Raw genomic sequence first — 18,953 nt, 5'->3', positions numbered from 1 at the left:
TGTTGGCAAAAACGGAAACTGTTTGTTCGAGGTTCGCGAATTCACTTCAAAAAATGTTGAAACATCAGCACGTAATATTCATATTTTTGCTTTCAAATATACTAAACGCCAATATTCCATATATGCACTCTACTTTGGTTGTTGAGCAGTGTTGTCATCTGCGACTCGCTTGTAGCTATCTTGGTTTTATAGATTTTATTTTGACTTCTATTTCAACCATTTTTGATGGCCGCGCTTGACTGAAGCTCGCAAATCTAGCGCCAGTTGTCTTGACGGCCCCGAGTACAAACAAAACAAAAACGGCCAATCTTCTCGGGGAGCGGGTGTTGTTCGGAACAGCAACCAACAAACTGTCCTTCGAAACTCCACCCTTGACCGTGCGCGCCTCCGGAAGCGGCCTCGATGTCTGCTAGTTGAGTTCGGTGTCGCAAGAGTGTGAATATTCCGCAATCAGGCGAAAAATCATGACCGCAGAGGTGAAGGGCGCCGAGCTGAGGAAAAAACCACCGAAAGACGCCCAGTGCGATAGTGACGAGTCGTTGGACGAGTTTTTGGACCATGAGCTGTTGTGCTTCCTGCAGGACGACGGAGCGAACGGGGATACGGTGAATGTGGTCGATTTGGACAGAGAGTTCTTCCTGCACGAGCTGGAAAGCGCAGACAATGATACCGACGGTAGAAGTGTGGATGAAATTCTACTCGAAGCTGAACTGCTGATGCACAAGCAACAACCCATCTTCGCCGCCGCCGACTGCGACGAAAAGATCCGTGCGTCCCGTGTTCGTGCCCCGCAGGAGAACGCACCGTGCGAGGCAGCAACGGTGGTAAAATTGTTGAACGGGCTGCTGAAGGGCTCGGAGCAGCGAATGTCCGGTGCAGAGCGAAAAGATCGCGTTGCTGGCGAACGCCACCGCGAAGTAAGTACCAGCGTTATTATGTAAACATTTATTGCCTATATTTCTCTTTTCCCGGTCATCGGACGGTGGTAGGTTTTGTTATAGTTTACTAACTTCCTGTGCGATAGTGTCGACAAACGCGACCGCCTCCTCGCCGGTGGGTTGAATTTGGCTTGCGGGAAGGACAAACCCATACCGCCCGGTGTCGCGCAGCTCCACCGTGTAGGCATATTTGATGCTCAGTGATCCGCGCGCCCAATCGTCCGAGCCGCCCGCGGCCGGATACAGCGTGCTGCCTGACGGTCCCACCGTATAGCTAGATCCGCTACCCTGCAGCATCCGCTAGAATGGTAAAACAGAAGTGAGTGGCGCTTTGGTTTTTAGAGCCGGCTTGTCGTGCGTACCTCGGCTGCCGCATCGCCGACGCGCCGCAAATCGGCATGATCCGGCGGAACGACGCGATCGTAACCCCACGGGTACAGAATGTACTGCCCGTAGCTGTGAAACGTAAGGAAGCCCTTCCAGTTCGCGGCGGACGATTCCATGAACTGGCTGACGGCCTTCGTTTCCGGCTCGGAGAACGGACCGGAGCCGGCGTAGATCTCGGAGCAGGGCTGTTTCGACGTACCCTGTCCACCCCACTTGTAGCCATAGTTGCGGTTCAGGTCGACGCCGGCACACGGGCCGTACTGCAGACCGCCGCGATTCTTCCGCCACAGCCGGTCGTATTGGTGCGAGTACTCGTAGCCATCCGGATTGTGCACCGGCAGGATGTACCAGTCGACGGTGCGCAGATACTCCGGATGGTTATCCCAGTCCTCCACCAGATTGTTTGCGATAAAAGTGACGGTCGCCGGACTGATCCACTCCCGGGCATGAATACCGCCGTCCATCCAGATGGCTTTGTTGGTCGGGTTGCCGTTGGAAATACGGAGCACCTTGAGCTCGCGACCCTGTACACTTTTACCGATGCTTTTCGTGCTGCACAGATCGGGATAGGTTTTCGCTAAATACTCCATCCAGTCATAGATATCTTCTAACCTGTGATACGCCGTCCACGTCATACGATGGCCTTTAGGGAGGTTTTGTTTTTAGTATGAAATAGGTAAACGATACCCATTATAATAACAATGTTTATACACCCCGAGTATCTGCTGCAAACTTACCGTTCCGGTTTTCCCAGAGCTCCGTTTCCTCTAGTGACGGATTTTCTGTGTCAATTGCCCGTTGGATGTCTTCAATCACTACCTCGAACGGTATGTTGGCCGTGCGCAGGAAGCACTCCGCTTGCTGCAACTTTTGCCTGACCACAAAAATGTCGATAGATGTGGCGTTATAGTTCCACATTGAAGCATCTAGATGGACAGGCAGGAAAAGCGCAGGATGTAATTATTATGCAAAGTGGCACACTCGTAGAATTGTAACGGACATAAGTGAACATGTTTTAGTTTGATTGCTGCTCATTTGAAATTTCATACAGCACTGTTAAAGCACTCTGTCCGTTTTCTTGTCTTAATGAGTCCACCAGAAAGAAAACGCTTCTGCTTCTCACAGTATTTTTTCTTCTTTCATTTGGCCGAAATGATGTCAACAAAATTAATGAAATATGTTGTAACGATAAGCATATTTACCAAAGCGATCCTGCAGTTCGGCGACAGCATTTTTCTTCGGTTGATCGTCGTAAGCGATGCGCCAAAGCTGTGCACCATCGTATTTGACCGGTTGAGGCGTTGATGACTGCTCGGTTCGTGTTTTGTCTGCACCATTCTCGACGTCCAACCCTTTGGGGCTGGGCAACCTGTGGGCGTCCGCTAGCAGCGCGACCACAAGAACCAACACCCCAGCGGGCAAATTGATTGGCATTGCTTCTCCGATCGTGTTTAGCCGCAAAATTAAATAACGATCAGGTTGCGTTGTTTGTGGCAATAAGAACTTTGCACTCCGTTGTCACCATCAACTGAACCACTTTCACGCGCTGGCTCGTCGCACTCGAGAGGGGTCGCCTTTCAAGGAACACTGTCTTCGAACTGTCGTTCTGCCGCAGCGAGCCTTCCGGCCTTATATGCAATCTCCCGGCGAAAGACGGGCGTACAGGGGGGTCAGATGGGAATCATCGAGCAAGCAAAGGCGTGTTTGTGTGTGTGTGTGTGAAGAGTATTAAACAAAATAGAGGAAATAAAAAGAAAGGTGCGCCCGCGTGCCCGTGGTTGTCCCACACGACGATCATGTAAACTACTTTCTTTCGAGAGTCCCGTTCGTCTTCCCAGCACCTTTGCCGGTGTTTTCTCCAATCTAGGCCAGCTGGCTGAGGGAAGGAAGTGGGAGGGGCGAGAAGCAGCGGGCCCAGAACGAGGAGTACTTATGAATTCCAATCTGGTTTCGTCCAGTTGAACGAGTGTGCTTGTACCTGGTAAACGGGGGGAAAAAAAGATCTTACTGATGGTTTCCCGATGGACGCTTACGACGGGATTCACCGGACAGTTACTGACCATTTCTTAGCATGTTTCAAAATCATTTTATTACGATATTATGAAGTTAAAATTAATATCAAACGTTTTATCATAAAATAAACCATTACAAAACAACTTTGATAAAGCTTTAATCTTAAAACAATCTAGTTGTAAAAGTGGTGCTTAATGCTCATACCTAAAATCATAAACTTTTTAGTAAATAATATTTTGTCATGTAATACCCCTCTTCTGGAAAACTCCCTGTATATGTTCTCTTCATGGTACACATGCATTTTTTTAACAAAGTAGAAGAGATCTTCACCTGTCTGACAAAAATTATGTCGAAAACTAGGCAAAATTATTGTTATAATCGGGAGACTCTAGTAAAAAAACGAATGGAACCGCGCTGTTGCCACTGCAGGCCTGTTTATAATACAGTTTGATAAATTTGCGTTACTTCTTAAGATCGTCAAAGCTAGGAAGAGACGGAAACAGCTTTGCGCTTTCTTCTACACATGAACACGGCCATATGGGAGACTTGTTTGAAATTTCATCTCACATGATGTGTGTTTTTTTTATTTTTTACCCATCGAACTCAATATACAATCAACCTCAAACTACAATCAACCGTTCGGATGGTTCTTTAGCGGCCAAAGAACTCCAACCTGCCAACAGAGTCAATACCCGATGCCATCAATAATGAATGCAATCCGCTGAAGAACTCATCAGCGATCGTCGTTGCAAACGGTCCAACCACAGTCGAAGCAGCAGAAGAAGAGACCGAAAGCGAACCCGTGTCCCACCAAGGTGTGGCCAATTTCCGACCAGTTCGGAATACAAAAAAAGAAAGCACCCTTTTGTGTCCGACGTCCGGCCGGAGTACGGATCCGGATCTGATACACCTCGCTCAACCGACTGTGGCCAGTTGCCTATCCAATCAACAAACCAAGCTGAATAACAACGGCGGGGAAGGGAAAATGGAGCAACACGAGCTACGACGGACGGTCCTGAGGAGGATTTGTGCAAACTGCTCGCAAAGTGACGACCGGGTGCAGCCTGTAATGTGCAACAAGTCCACACAACCTTCCCCAACGAGCGACGGTACGGCTGAGGAGGAGGAGCAGCACCCGACGGATGATGGGCCGGAGCGGTTGGCCCGGTGGTCGCAGGAGTGTCTGCTGGAGAGTAAAATCACTGACCTACAGGAACGCTTGAAGGATACCGAGGAGCGCTACCAGAGCCTCAAGCTGCAGTACGAAACGCTGTCGCAGGTGCACAGAACGCTGCGCGAGAACTACAACGCGATGCAGGAGGAAAGTGAAAAGATGCAGTTCGACATTCAGCATCTCACAAAGTGTGCCAGTGTGCTCCGGTAAGAAAGCCATCTTATTCGAATGCCATTTCCCTAAATGAAACTTATGCAAAGAAGCAATTGACATTTCATTTCACCTTTTTTGTTGTTTTCACGGTTGATAACAAAACTTACGCGTTCGCTTCACAGTACGGAACTGCAATCGGCACGTTCGGATCGCGATTCGGCGATCGAACTACAGAAAATATTGCAGTCCGAGCTGGATGAATCGCGCAAGGAAAAGAAACGGCTGCAGGATTCAAGTGAAAAGGATACCAAAACCATACAGGACCTGCAGCGCCAGTGCCGTGAGATGGAGCGAATATTAATGCGCAAGAATCCAGACTCAATTTCAGCACTAATCGGTAAGATCGCGCCGCCAGCCTCTGTAAATCGTTTTATCATTCTTCGTTTCATTTTGCTTCTTGATTTTCTGTTCCCCCAGTGGCCAGCAAATCGTCAACAGCGAAGGCAGATGCCGACAGTTCGTCCACTTGCAAGCTGCTGGAGCAACGCATCGCTCAGCTGGAGGCGGACGCCAGGAAGCAGGATGCCAAGGCGCAGGGTATACTGGCCGATGTGCAGGCGCGCTTTAACTCGGTGCAGGCAAAGTACGAAACGCACATCGCCGATTTGGAGATGCAGGTGCTGAGCCTGCAGGAGATCAACTCCAAGCTGAATGAAAAGATTATCCGCCAGATGGAGGAGCTGGCTAGCTTCAACAGTCAGGCGGTCGTGGCCGACGCCGCCGACAGCGGGTCGAAAAATGTCATAGCCAGCTGCACACAAACCGACGAAAAGCATCCCGAACAGAGGGACTGCACACGAACGCGCTCCGTGCTGGTGCAAACGGATGTGGAGCATTCGCAAGTATCACGATCTCAACAGCAGCAAACTGCACTAGCGAAACGCGCCCAAACGCAAGGGAAAGAAGATGCCCATCTGCTCGCCACCATTCGTGGCATGCGCGTCGATTTGGCCATCAAGGAGAAGGCGGTCCAACGACTTACGCGCGAGGTGGACGAGTGCAAGAAGACGATCAAAAAGATACAGAAAAAGAAGGAAGGACCGGCGATTCGAAGCGATTCCGGTCGGTCGCCGGTTAAGGTACGCAACAAGGTGTCGGAGAATGCCGATCCCGAAGCCATCATCTCGCTGCGTGATATGCAGGCGAAAATAAAAAACCTCGAAATGGATTACAAGGCGCTGCAGGAAAAGCGTTTGCTAGATGTAAGTGGGCAGTGGCGAACGGTGGTGGTGAAATGTTTATAACCGGATTTCTTTGTTATTCGTAGCTCAAAACACTCCAAGCGGCGCACGAAAAAGAGCTGGCGTCTTGCCACGAGTCCATACGTATTTTGCAGCAACGGTTAGCCGAAAGCGAGGAGGAGAGAGTGCACCGGAAGGACAAACAACGTCCCAACCATAACAATGATTACTATGGACTCAAGGCAAAGGTACATCAAGCCGTCCTAGAATTGAATTGAATAGTCCGTTAGACGAAGCATCTTTCAGAATAGATCACAATGTTTTCATGCATTTTGTACTTATATGATTCCTTTCGTTATCATTCCTAATAAGTTTGCTTTTTGCAAATTGATTTCAAGACCACAATAGCTCAATTTCAAGCCAGTTTTGTCTTTCACTTTCGCTTGATCCCTACTTCTAATACTTTATCATCGACGATTTTTAATTTCTAGTAAAATAATGCTTCTGAATGAGTGGTTTTGCTGGACTAGTAAATGAATTTAAAGTGAAGTTCTGTTTAACAACACCACTTTCGGCTCATTAATGCTGCATGGTTACACTGAAAACGCTAACTTTAATTTGAAAAATGTGTCAACATACGAGCGTTGACTTTGATAGTCCATTTTGGGCCCTAACGATACAAAATTCGTCTAACACAAAACAAAATAAGTACAAAATGTGGCAAGAAAGTGTAGCATAGTAGGTGTTTCGCAGTGAACTCGGTTTAATTGCACCTAATTTCTGGTTGTTCAAGAGTTGAACATTATTTTGCGATCGCTTGTTCCATCTGATTTAACTTTTAATTCACCGTTCATATTTTTACAAACCATACTGAGTTTCTAATCTGTGCGCACCTTAAATCATTAAGTTATTAGGTAGCATAGTCACAACCAAGAAAAAGAACGGTGTAAGAGTATCGAATTAATAAGTGTACTTTTTTCCTCTTCTCTTCTCGTTTTATGCTCTATACACCGATTTTGTCTACTTTACAACAATAATCAACCCATTCCTGCCGATCGCTGGAATGTTGTTTCCTCTTCTTTGCTATCATGGACCGAAACACAATTTTAGGTAGCGTATTTAGAACGACGCCACACCGAACGTGAGCAACGGCTCCTTATGTTGGTAGAAGCACTGAGCAAATGAGCTATTTAACCCTTACAAAAACACGAACATTTGTTAATACTACGGGCAGTGGCATCGTGCACTAAGTGTCAACAGAACGTTGGAATCTGTTAATCTACAATCTACAGATTTATGAACATTTTACAGTTAAGTCTCTTGATGTTGATGATCTCATTGAAAAACATCAACGGAGATAGTTATTACTTTATAGCTCTTCGGCTAACCCTACGTTGCTCCTTTTCTCTACAACTTGTGCAATCACATACTTTCTCAATGTTTAATTTATTTATCCAGATTATTCAACAGCTATCGTACATTTCGTGTCGGTACGAGAATATGTGATCTCATTTTATTAGCAATGCGTGAAAAAAGAATACGTCAATATAGATTGCCTAGTTGTTTATACGAAAAGCTTATTCATCCCGAAATGCTAGAAATTGGGTTACAAGTAAATTACTAGTCAGAGGTAACATTATTACAAAATAGCAATTGGCAACAAATACAAGGTAGCAGGAAACCATGTAGATTTTAAAAATTCATAAATTAGTTTGGAGTTATTTTTCCTTTTTGCAAATCATAGTTTCTAGTGTTCGTGTTAGAGTATTTCTTCTAGACGCTACTCTTGCGCTATAATGCAAACAATTTATTTTGCATACTTTTATTCCGCCCAAGAACGCGATGAGGCTTCTTTTAAAGAAAAATATCATCTATTTCAAAGAAAAATTATCTCAAAATCTATCAACAAAACTGAGTCAACCGTCTACGTCAATCGTATAAAACACGATTTTATACTGCAGCTGTGTTACTGATAAAATTGATATTTATTTAAAAAGAAACGGAAAAAGGGCATGTTTTATCCATGAAAATAAAACTACTGTTTGTTTAACCAATTTTTATCGTGCGTACATGTTTAGATGGTAGAAGAAAGTAATGTTCCAGAATCTATCTTTGCCAGAAACAACTAATCGATGGCTGAATTTGCACCAGGGCATCGTTGCGTTTTGCATGTTCGGTCTACGTTTTCCTTTTCCCTTTAAACTTGGTTTTATTACTATAGAGTTTGTCACTTCTCCGGATGCATTTCAAAAAATTTGCATTGATGACAAACTAATGATATGCATTTTGGATTAGACTTTTCCGTTATTTTCTAGCGTAATCCTCCGTAGCACAGATTATGGCCAAAATTGTAATCTTATTCCACCTGCTAAACATTTCCGCTTTTCTGGAAAAAATCTATATTTGTGTAGAAACCTGTTGTTAATATAAACTATTTGCCAGTTGATTTTGTTAGCATTAGAGATTTCCGAATTGATTGACCTAAGCCTAGCTTCTTTTTAACAGATAATTTAAATTTCAATAATTGACAGCAGTGCTGGTTTATGGCACCCAAGGTCTTTTAGAAAAAAAGTGACAGCTTTAAAAGGCAAATTTAAAAAAATCACGTCGTGAGTATTGCTTTTTCTTCACAGGTGTCATGAAAAACTTAAACTACACCTCGTAGAAGATTGTGATAGGACGAATAAAACAATCCACTTAGATTATAGCTGCTGGTGTCCCAGTACGTTTCATTCTATTCTCACCTGAACTGAGTGCGAGAGAAGCATGCCACATTTGCATCAAATCGTCTTATTACCAGCATGAACCCAGTTTCTAACACTTATAACTCATACCTAGCACCAAAAATCTCCTTTAGTTTACAAATTAAGGCTACATCCATCCACTGCGAATTGCAACGTTGTTAGTTTTCTGCCATAAATAACTGACAACCGTCGTTTCAAAATTGAGGTGGTGCGGTACCCTGCTGCAGGGCTCCCAGCCATACGTGCGGCTCATTCCGAAGCTTCCGGAACTGTCATACCTCGGTGCCGCTGAAGGGTGACCGTTTGTTCAGAGAAAAGGGAAAGGATTACCTTGTCCGCTGTCGTTTGCTATTCGCTGTACGGTTGCGATCGACACGGCGTGCATAGAGGTAGAGTTGCTTGGTGAAGTTTTGCGCCCTCAGCGCACCATTTAATTGCGTACGACACTTGAAAGGCAGAAGGTTGTGTTTGCTGGTGCCGCTGCTGCTACCAATCTCAAGAGCGTTTGCTTTCGATTTTTGCGATCCAGCAGTCCCGTCCGGTTAGTTTTTTTTTCGAGTGCTGCATTCGTTTTTATCGGTTTTGTTTTTTGAATTGTCCATTGTTGGTCGCCTGCATTTGTGCCGAATGGGCACTGCCGTCGCGGCCAAAAGATTTGGTTTGTTGTTTGGCATCGGGATCGGTGCCTCCGGCCGCCCAAAACCGTAGGGGCTCCGTCTTCCGGGCGCCGCCATCATAGTTAAATTCCAGCACCCAATACCACAGCGCCCGGTGGTGTTGGTGGTGCATACACAAAACAGCGCTTTGCTGCCGAAACCCTGGGTGCTTTCGTAGTGAGTGAAGAAATTGATCACGCAAGCGGAAAGTGTTGCTAAAGTGCATTTTGGGCTCGTTGAACTGGAAACATCGTTGGGCAGATTGTTTTGAAACAAAACGCTGTAGCTCTGTGTGTACATGTTTGTTTTTTTTCGGGTGGGAGGGTTTGTAGCTTCGAAGCGAAGCAGACGGCACAACAAAGATTAGTCATTTATCAAACGGCGGCAGCAGGAGGGTTTTTGTTTCAATGATCCGTGCCTTCCAGTGCGAAATGGTGGTGCATCTGCATACATCATAAATCTCACACAGCTTTACCTTTATTTCCCCCTCCTCTTATCCGAGTTGTTAGTGTAGTTAAAATAAAGCTGCAAAAGGAAAATAATAAAAAAAAACATTGGTGCATTTCACCTTCCGTTTGCCGCACCCCCCAATAGGTGAAAGCGAAAAAAAGCCAAGTGGAGAAAGTGAACGAAACAGAAAAAAAATCTAAAAAAAATCACTAGTGGACGCCTTTTTGTTAAAGCGCATCAATCAATCAACATCGACTAACATCAAACATTCTCCGTTCAGCCACTACTACTGCTTCGAGGGATTTTACATAAAACACAAAACAGAAAAATAAAAACATCTCACGATGTCGGACGAGAGCCAAGATAATGGATCCAGCAGGAACGGGTCGGTGCCAGAAATAGAACTGATTATAAAGGTAAGTAATTGACAAGCTATGGAAAAACACTTTAACCGATCCCGCTGCCCGTGGACCGCGATATTTGGCAACTACTCAACCGTTCACTTTACAGTTTAGGCATGCCGCTGTTACCAACATTTGTAGGCGATCAGTTTGATACCCCAAAATTATGTTGGAAGTTCGCGTGTCATAGCGCTTGCTGAACGTTGGCTGACGATCACGGTGTTCGCTTACGTAACTGGTTCTGTTAAACACTTTCTAGCAGATTTTTAAACCAGATTTGTTGTTGTTGAATAATTGTGCTTCTACACCCTTCCATCCAGCTTGGAAGTGAATAGAACATCGCATCGGATTTCATCGTTAAGTTTGCTTACATTTCTCTGAAGGATTTTGTTCCTGAACCGATCGGTTAAACGTTTCATTATGATAGAATTGTTTAAACTGATTGAAACTTAGTATGCGTTGATGACTGTGGATTGACAACGGCGGTAGATGAAAGGCTAGCGAGTAGTTTAACAAAGCTAGACCGAGCCTATCTGAGTAAACAAACGGCAATGCTGCATATCTTCAAGAGCCTGCTTTGTTCCTGGTAGAAGAAACCTTCGGGTTTTCCTGCTCGACACTTGATGTAGCCCACCAGCACAGGACGAGCATAGCGCGTGGGTTACATATTTTCTTCGAAATGTTTTACTATCCGCATACGTGCAGGAAATCACAATTATGCACAACTGCGAGACATTGTGGTATGCTGCTCGGTTTCCATTCTATTGCCATACTTTATGCTTTACCGGTTTCTAATAGGCAATGCGGTGGACAACTTTCGAGGCCCGCACATGAAATTTGAACAAGAATTTGAATTAAAATTTGGTTTTCGGTTAGAGTTGAACGAATAAAATTTAGCTATCGTTTCATTACTTGTAAGCATTTCCAATTGAAACATTGTTAAGGTCGATTTATCGGTCGATTTAAAAGTTTCACAAGATTTGACCGTTTTGCGCATTCCTTGGACATTGGAATTCAACTCACAAACACATGCGCTTCATATCGTGAGCCATCAGCCAAGATAATTCCCTCCCTCCCTTCCCCATCCTTGCCCCACCGTGTTGCCTTCGACACAGCAATTCACTCCAATTAAAATTGCTTTTTAAGTACTCCCCGGGCACCGCCCAGGGTGGAGTTTTGTTCTTTATATCTGAGCGGAGCCCAAATGTGTAACATCGCAGCGTCTTATCTTATCGTCCACGCTGTACTTGTTCTCAATAAGTTCATTACAGCGCTCTTGAACAGGCTCGTGCAACGACGACGACGAAGCCGGTCGAGACACGTCCTCATGGAAACACGTCCTCTTTGTGATGTCGCGAGGGAGAGGGAGAGGCAGAGAGTAAAAAAGAAAAGGGCAGCCACGAATTTACAACCGAAGACATTGTGGCTGTTGTATGCTTCGCTTATCGAAACCTGGCAAACAGCCGAATAAACGGCGATGGAAGCAAACAGAGGAGAAGACATGGGCAAATGGCTCCGGCGCGCCAACCCAGGCCCCCGGGGTCGCCCAGGTGGGGTTGGCGGGCTGTAAAATATGCCGCGTCCACCGCCAAGCACAAAGCATATACCCTAAGCGCGCACACGTACGTAGCTGGGCGGGCGGAGATTTAACGCCGCGACAAGAGCAGCCTGTGCGGTGTCCATCACCAATACCAGTGACTCATGAAACTATCCAGCCGATGTGACCGCGGCCACCCCCGCGCGGGCCGCCGCCATGTCATCCGGGCAAATTGGTAAATTGTGTGATAAGTGCACCTCTGGCTCACGTTGTAAAAGGGAACATGTCTCTCCCGCCGTTACGACGATCGTGGCGGCCGTCGTAGTCGTGTGTACAACTGATCAAACACAAGGTTACTGTGGGCGCACCAAGGGCTGAGAGGTACTGCATAAAAAAAAGATACTTGCATAAGTATACGTTAAAAACATGGATTCGTATTTACGTAGGGCAACAGAGGGTGAAATAGCCATCATAAACCGTAAAGAAAATTAAAAAAAAAAACAACGCATGACGAGAAACGTGCGAAATTGGTATTTTTTCGATCAGTCACACTAACTACTTCATTTGCAAACTCATCCTACAAGGTGATAGGGACGTACTATAACTTATGTTGTGGAAGGAATAAAAATAAACCTTTTCTTCAGGTAATTGGTTCTGTGCTACGATTTGCTTAAATATGTCTAGCGATTAGAATCAGTAAACATTGTTTTCTCTTTTCAAGCAGACGATTGTAAGGTCAAAATGATGAAAACTTATTTTAGCTATTTCACCCTGCGAGATAACGCCCCGTACCACCCTACGATACTGTCGAGGGAAGTAACAAGAATAAAAACTTCCACGAAAAAAAGGCACCAGTGCCGTGATGATGTCATCTGTGCCGATGCCTGCTAGACGGTTTTCCAATGCGATTTTAGCCTCCCTCGCGCACCACGTTCCTCCTGCTTCCTCAGCCCCACTCAAAGTTGGTGCTCGATCGCTTCACTGGATGTACGTTTGCCACAAGCGGATGATGAGCCCCAGTGGATTGCGATTGTGGGAAAAAAAGGCCACCTTTAAATATGCCAACTCTCACGCGCTCGGTCAGCGCACAACGTATGCTTCTCCAAGGTTTCTCGACCGTCGAAATATCTATCGCTTTGCAACCAGAAATTGGCCCACCGCTTTGCCACCGAGTTTTTCCCTGCTATATTGTAATGGTTTTGTTTGTTTCCCATTTTTCTTTCTCGGTACGGGTTTACCCTTGCAGGCATCGACGATTGATGGAAGACGGAAGGGGGCATGTCTGTTCTGCCAGGAGTACTTCATGGATCTGTATCTGCTAGCTGAGCTGAAGACTATCAGTCTGAAGGTGAGTCAATGGCGCTCTCGGTTTCGGACCTACGCGTCTTGCATGGTGGTATCAGGGCCACGCAGGGTATGGAGATCTCAAATATCCGAAACCTATTGCTTGTTTTATTGTAATTAAATCGTAAATACGACCATTGTACTTTTGAAGTACACATCGGACAACAGTCATGTAAATACAAAAACAACACCACGAGACAATCTTCTCTATCCCTGGAAGCATCTTTTAGCTATAGTTCTTTCAGGAGCGCGAAACTGCGCCTAGGCAGCGCCGGGTGGATGCTATTTTAAAATTCATCGGCAGTGAATCAACCTTCATATGATATCATCCGTCTCCACTCGAAGTGTCACTCGAGCCTGGAGAGCTGGCGGGGCGGTAAAGAAAACTCATTTCCTGCACACCCTCCACCCCCGGCGGGCGGCCTGGTCCGCCTTTCGCCCACCATTGACGTATTTTAAAGACACACGGAATCGTGTGCACCCCGTGGCTGTGTAATAGCTAACTATGATGTAATCGGGGTGGTGATGAGCGTACATGCACCCGGTAGCGGTCAGCAGCAGCAAAAACGGCCGCAGTCCCTAGTGGGTTTAAGGCAGTCGGATGTTTGTAATAGCGCGAGCCATTCGCCAGCACCGTTTTTCTTACGTTTACGCCAAAAAGACGATTTCGTGTACGCACGAATCGAACCGTTCGCGCCAACGGCACCAACATCTTAAATGAAACGGAAGGGCAGCGGGTGCAGTTAAAACGCGCGAGCGAGAGAGAGAGAGAAGGCGGAGGAACTTGAAAGACACGGAGTAAACAAACCTCCGCCGAATGTATTTGCAGAGTCAACAGCAAAGGCCGTTCAATAATAAATAAATTAAACAATCTACACACGCGGAAGGTTGGTTCGCGGGTACTAGCGAACACAGCAAACGCTGCGCTCCATAGGCCGAAAAAGAGTAAAATTGGAAGAAAAAAAAACACCTTATAGTACACATTTCATGCTTCACGGCCATCTAGCTCTCCCACCCACCCACACGCTAGGTGAAGGTTTTTGGCATTTCCTGTTTTATTTTGTTTTTCGCGTCCGTTTGTTCGGAACCAATAATAGCTTGTTTTATGGACAGTGCAGTCATGCAGTTTTATGTACTGATATGGTGGGTTTATAAAGACTCGTTCGTTTATCTCAATTTGCCCCGCGCGGCGAATCACGCTCACTTGCCGACGATTAGCTTTTTTCGGTGGTAAAACAGACAAGCTAGTAACTGTGGTTATGATTTACAGCTGTACTTTCCATTGCAGGTAGTTTTGATGCTACACCGAGAGGGGTACTGTGTGATCGTTTTGGGGTTTTTATTTCGCTATTACTTACGCTATTACGTTTACTTTTTTTTATTTTGTACGCGCCTGTTCGACAGGTGACGACAGTATGCATGCAGAAACCTCCGCCCGATTTTCGCACCAACTTTGAGGCTACCCACCCTCCAATTCTGATAGACAACGGGCTCGCCATACTGGAGAACGAGAAGATTGAGCGACACATCATGAAGTCGGTGCCGGGCGGGTACAACCTGTTCGTGCAGGTATGGATCCTAGATCATTAAGACATATTTAACAGGTGTATACTTAATTGTTCTTTTCTACCTTCCACCCAACCAACAAAACCAGGACAAGGAGGTCGCAACGCTCATAGAGAATCTGTATTCGAAGCTCAAGCTGATGCTGGTGAAAAAGGACGAGAACAAAAACAATGCCCTGTTGGTGCATCTGAAAAAGATCAACGACCATCTGGCGGCCAGGGGCACCCGCTTCCTGACCGGTGACACGATGTGTTGCTTCGACTGCGAGCTGATGCCGCGCCTGCAGCACATCAGAGTGGCCGGCAAATATTTCGTGGATTTCGATATACCAGTAAGCATCCGAGTCCGAAATGAACAGACGGGCTGCCCCGTATGGCTCTATACAGCAGCTTCTTGACTATTTACCCACGATCACCAAAGATAAATTTTACATTGTAAACTGTTCCAGTGTTTTTTTTATTAATGTTATTTTACTATTCTATGTGGAACATATTCGATTCTTTGTTTTTAATAAGATCAGTTTAAGGTGAAGTGGGTAAATAAGCGAGATATTCTTAGGGATATTGTTTTAATGAGTACTTTACACTTACTGGACACATAGTTGGGGGAATTTTTTTCCCCGAACCGAACCTTAACATATTTCCTATTATTGCAGAAACATTTAACGGCATTGTGGCGGTACATGTACCATATGTATCAGTTGGACGCGTTTACGCAGTCTTGTCCCGCCGACCAGGATATCATCAATCACTACAAACTGCAACAGGTACGCTATGCGGGTGAAATGTTTTCATTTTTTGCTGCTTAACAAATCTGGATATCCCATAAAACGCGTTTCAAAGCGTATCCTACCCTTAGTTACCATCTACTCCAGAACCATACCATCTATCCATTACCCTTCCATTGCCTGAACCGTAGAACCGCAAATCATCCTGCAAAAGGGGGCATCCTATTTCCCAGCTAGAACACAAAAAAAAAATCATTCCTTTAAATAATGTAATTCTATCTATTTGTATCCCGTTTCTTGTGTTTCGGCTCATGTCGGCTAATCCATGGACGATCGTACCCACTCACAACCTCCTCTGTTTATTCATAATACACCCCCTGTCGGTCAATAACACACTCATGCGCGTGCCGATGATCTATCTTATCCGCCATCCGATGTCCACTGGATAACGGGGGTTGGTGGTGCTATCGGTACGCCGCGTTACCCTTACGGATGTGATTAATTACGCGCCCTGCCCGTTCTCGTAACGACGGTTACGTAGGCAAAAGGTGACATAAAGGTATGTTGCTTGTTTTACTAGTTGTCGTTTGTCCTCCTCAGTGTGTTTGAAATATTTTCGTATGGTTATGTTTTACGTCACGTTTTGGGCTTTTCGGAGTGTCCCTATTCTTCTTACGATACTGCACCTTTTCTCCTTGTTAATTGTAATTATTCTGACTTTTTTTTATGTAGAGTTCAACCAGTTTGGAAGATTGTGGTACATTTTTCTCAGTTAATCTCCGTACATGAGAAAGAATGTTATGGCACATAACTTTTAATAAGAACGCATTAATAATTGATTTCGTTTTTGTTTAGCTACTTCAATGTGAGCGTATGTAAAATAACTAGGAAACGGAATTATCTTTCCTCTAACAAAGGTTCCATTTTCTGTACAATATACTAACTCTAGCACAATGTCGAATTCCTTTGTTGTAAAAAATCTACATTACTCACATTTTCATTTAAATCAGACTACTGTAACACTAGTATTTTTTTAATTAGCTCAACCTTCGCCCCTTTTAAATATAACAACCATCGTGATTAGCATAATTTAACCTTCTACCACTATTAGAATAACCTGGAGTATTATTTGTTACGTACATAATATTTCCCTTTTAGTAGCACGGTACAATGAGCTGAGAATGTTTCATCGTTCTACGGTTTCCTTCAATTACTTACAGATGCTGAAAATGAAAAAGCATGAGGAGCTGGAAACGCCGACGTTCACTACATCGATTCCGGTTGATTTAAATGAGCACTAAATGGGCAGGCATATATCGAGCGAAGGAGGAATGAAGATTTAAAACAATCGCAACTTTGCAGTACGAAATAGGCATTATGAATAGTTTTAGACGAATGATTCCAAAGTCTAATCTACAGCAATGCATTGGGTGAATTTTAAACCACGAAAGCTGAAGCGAATTCAAGCGGAAAGCATCATTACTATCAAGCACACTTTAGCCTTTTTTTCATGATCATAATCTGAGCCCTGACGCATTGCTACATTCGGAATTGGTTTGCATCATTCGTGTAAAGCTTGGGAGTACTGCGTTCAGAGAACATCTTCCAGTGTATTTGGAATCAAAATGAAACGAATGAATTCTGAATATTAGACATGTACGTTTTCTTTCACATTTTCAAATTATATTAGGTAGAAATCTAGTGGTGGTAGCAAACAGTTTGCTATGCGTCCAAAAACCGTAACGGTGAACTTTATACGATCAAATGAAAAGCCTTGCATAAAACGCCAGCAACGAAACGAACTATTTTCTACAACAATAAAACATTATAAGCAAATCTAAATCATAGTAGAAGCAACACTGAAAAGGGAAATAGCAATGTACATTAAAAGAGTTAATATTAAGTTGCATCCTGCCTTTCGTTTGCATACTACGTGTTACTTACTTTCCATTTCGTGGAAGGCAATTTCTTTATCTGAACTACCCGTTTTCCTATTGCTATTACCGCCGACCATAACTCATATAAGAATTCGTAAAGAACACTCTGTTGTTATCGTTGTAATTTAGAAGGTGATGAACGGTGAATACGGCCACGATACCCACAAGTTTATCAGCGGCAGCAGTATAGTGAGAAGTAGTACTTCTTTCTGTTTTGTTTTTAATCTTTCTATTTTTAGCTATACCTTTATATTTACCGGCACCTTATACAACTTGCTTATGAATAAAAATGAATTAATCGAATGGATCACGGCGAATATGGACCAGTTGTATTTAATCCTTGAATGAATTTCATTCGTCCGCATCACGCCTCGTAGATATAAAAATACAATAACATTTGTTGAATAAACAACAGGAAGAGCCCAAGGTTGGTTGTGGTAACAATAATAATTTCTTGTTGTAATCAATTACTCTAAATCATGTTTTAACAATATTTGTTTTTGGTTCAAACTTTTTTAAAAATGGCAAGCGACTAGTGTAGGCACCTGGCAAAAGCGCAGTAAGAAACATATGAGTAATCATAGCGGTAATTCCCCAAACATTTTCCGTTTCATGGAGGAAAACCGGCATGCTGTAATTTGAGCGGAACTGTGTGTGTCTGCGATTTTCTGGCTTGGCCAGCATCTCAATTGGAATGGTAAACACTTTCGCGACTTCCTCTGAGCTAGGCTTCAGTTTGTCGAAAGAATAGTCCGTAACGCTCGCGATGACCGGTGTAATAGATGGGCCGGCATAAGGCACTATTGTTTTACCGCATCCCCACACATGTACCTGTTCCTTTGGTATGCCCGTTTCTTCTGCAAACTCTCGCACCGCGCACTCTTCGTAATCTCGGTCCGTGTCATCCTTCATGCCGCCTGAAAGAAGGTAGGAGTTGCATAAGTGATAGGCTAGAAAAGCTGACAAAACGTACCTGGAAAGGAAACCTGGCCACGATGACTACGCATGTTGCTTGACCGCAATGTGTACAGCAAGCTGACTTTATCATCTACCAGACAAACAGGGATAAGTATAGCGGCTTCTTTCGAAACTGTCTGCTTACTCAAACGAATCCTTGGCAGGGCTTGAAAGCGGGAAAGCATTTCCCGTTGTGTGTGAGCGTTGCTAAGCAGCGATGGATGGAGTAACTCGGAAGCCTTCTTGATCATCTCTTTTGGATGAAATGAAATGTAAAACATCGTATATGAAATGAAACGCGTTGGAGAAATTGTTTCTCATAATAATAATACCTTAAAAAACATCGGCAGTCAATAAGCGAAGATGTTCTACACTTCTCTTGTGTAATGCGGTAACCGAAATCTTTGTCAAGAATTCTGTATAGTTATGTTGCAAATAGTTTGACGGCATATTTACGTTCGGTGTATGTTTATGCCAGCTGTACCAAGGTATATGTATCAAATGTGGGTAAAATTCAACAATAAAATATGTTTTTCGTACGAAGCGGAAATCCCCAAATTACAAGAATAGAAGAAGCCTCGAAGAAAGTACTTCATTGTTGGAGCCGTATTGACTTATTTGGAATGGTTTGTTACTGTTAATCTTACAGGAACTGCATCATTTTCCTGACAATTACCTTGATTGAAAACGGCCTTTCAATGGGTATTCCTTTTTCCTAGAAACTTTGG

The 18,953-nt window shown here is 44.3% G+C and overlaps 3 protein-coding genes across 11 annotated transcripts; 2 read left to right on the top strand and 1 right to left on the bottom strand.

Annotated features, from left to right (window-relative positions):
- Window positions 1-241: 241 nt before the first annotated feature.
- On the top strand, window positions 242-7,954 carry LOC131269608 (centrosomal protein of 162 kDa). Of its 2 annotated transcripts, none has more exons than XM_058272067.1 (6): window positions 242-917; window positions 4,003-4,718; window positions 4,848-5,062; window positions 5,143-5,927; window positions 5,993-6,154; window positions 7,017-7,954. In XM_058272067.1, exons 1-6 carry the CDS (start codon window positions 465-467, stop codon window positions 7,089-7,091), a joined length of 2,406 nt encoding a protein of 801 aa, XP_058128050.1. In that variant the 5' UTR covers window positions 242-464; the 3' UTR covers window positions 7,092-7,954. The 2 variants fall into 2 exon arrangements, with proteins under 2 accessions (XP_058128050.1, XP_058128049.1); XM_058272066.1 differs by having other exon boundaries at window positions 3,994-4,718.
- A 943-nt stretch (window positions 7,955-8,897) lies between these two features.
- LOC131268800 (chloride intracellular channel exc-4) lies at window positions 8,898-17,585 on the top strand. 8 transcript variants are annotated; one of them, XM_058271079.1, is made up of 8 exons: window positions 8,898-9,039; window positions 10,037-10,172; window positions 12,941-13,042; window positions 14,443-14,607; window positions 14,693-14,935; window positions 15,260-15,370; window positions 15,873-15,890; window positions 16,552-17,585. In XM_058271079.1, exons 2-8 carry the CDS (start codon window positions 10,101-10,103, stop codon window positions 16,630-16,632), a joined length of 792 nt encoding a protein of 263 aa, XP_058127062.1. In that variant the 5' UTR covers window positions 8,898-9,039; window positions 10,037-10,100; the 3' UTR covers window positions 16,633-17,585. The 8 variants fall into 8 exon arrangements, with proteins under 8 accessions (XP_058127062.1, XP_058127056.1, XP_058127057.1 ...); XM_058271073.1 differs by having other exon boundaries at window positions 8,934-9,191; XM_058271074.1 differs by having other exon boundaries at window positions 8,934-9,191; window positions 9,816-10,172.
- Window positions 17,578-18,747, bottom strand: LOC131268802 (mitochondrial coenzyme A diphosphatase NUDT8). Its single transcript, XM_058271082.1, has 3 exons — window positions 18,558-18,747; window positions 18,242-18,478; window positions 17,578-18,185 (listed from the first exon to the last, which is right to left on the bottom strand). The coding sequence occupies exons 2-3, from the start codon at window positions 18,474-18,476 to the stop codon at window positions 17,746-17,748; spliced, it is 675 nt and encodes a 224-aa protein (XP_058127065.1). The 5' UTR covers window positions 18,477-18,478; window positions 18,558-18,747; the 3' UTR covers window positions 17,578-17,745.
- Between the last annotated feature and the right edge of the window lie 206 nt (window positions 18,748-18,953).

The sequence above is a fragment of the Anopheles coustani genome, chromosome X, assembly GCF_943734705.1.
Source record: "Anopheles coustani chromosome X, idAnoCousDA_361_x.2, whole genome shotgun sequence".
NCBI classification, from domain to species: Eukaryota; Metazoa; Arthropoda; class Insecta; order Diptera; family Culicidae; genus Anopheles; species Anopheles coustani.
The sequence above is the reverse complement of the archived record's forward strand: the minus strand, read 5'-3'. Positions and strand labels throughout refer to the sequence as shown.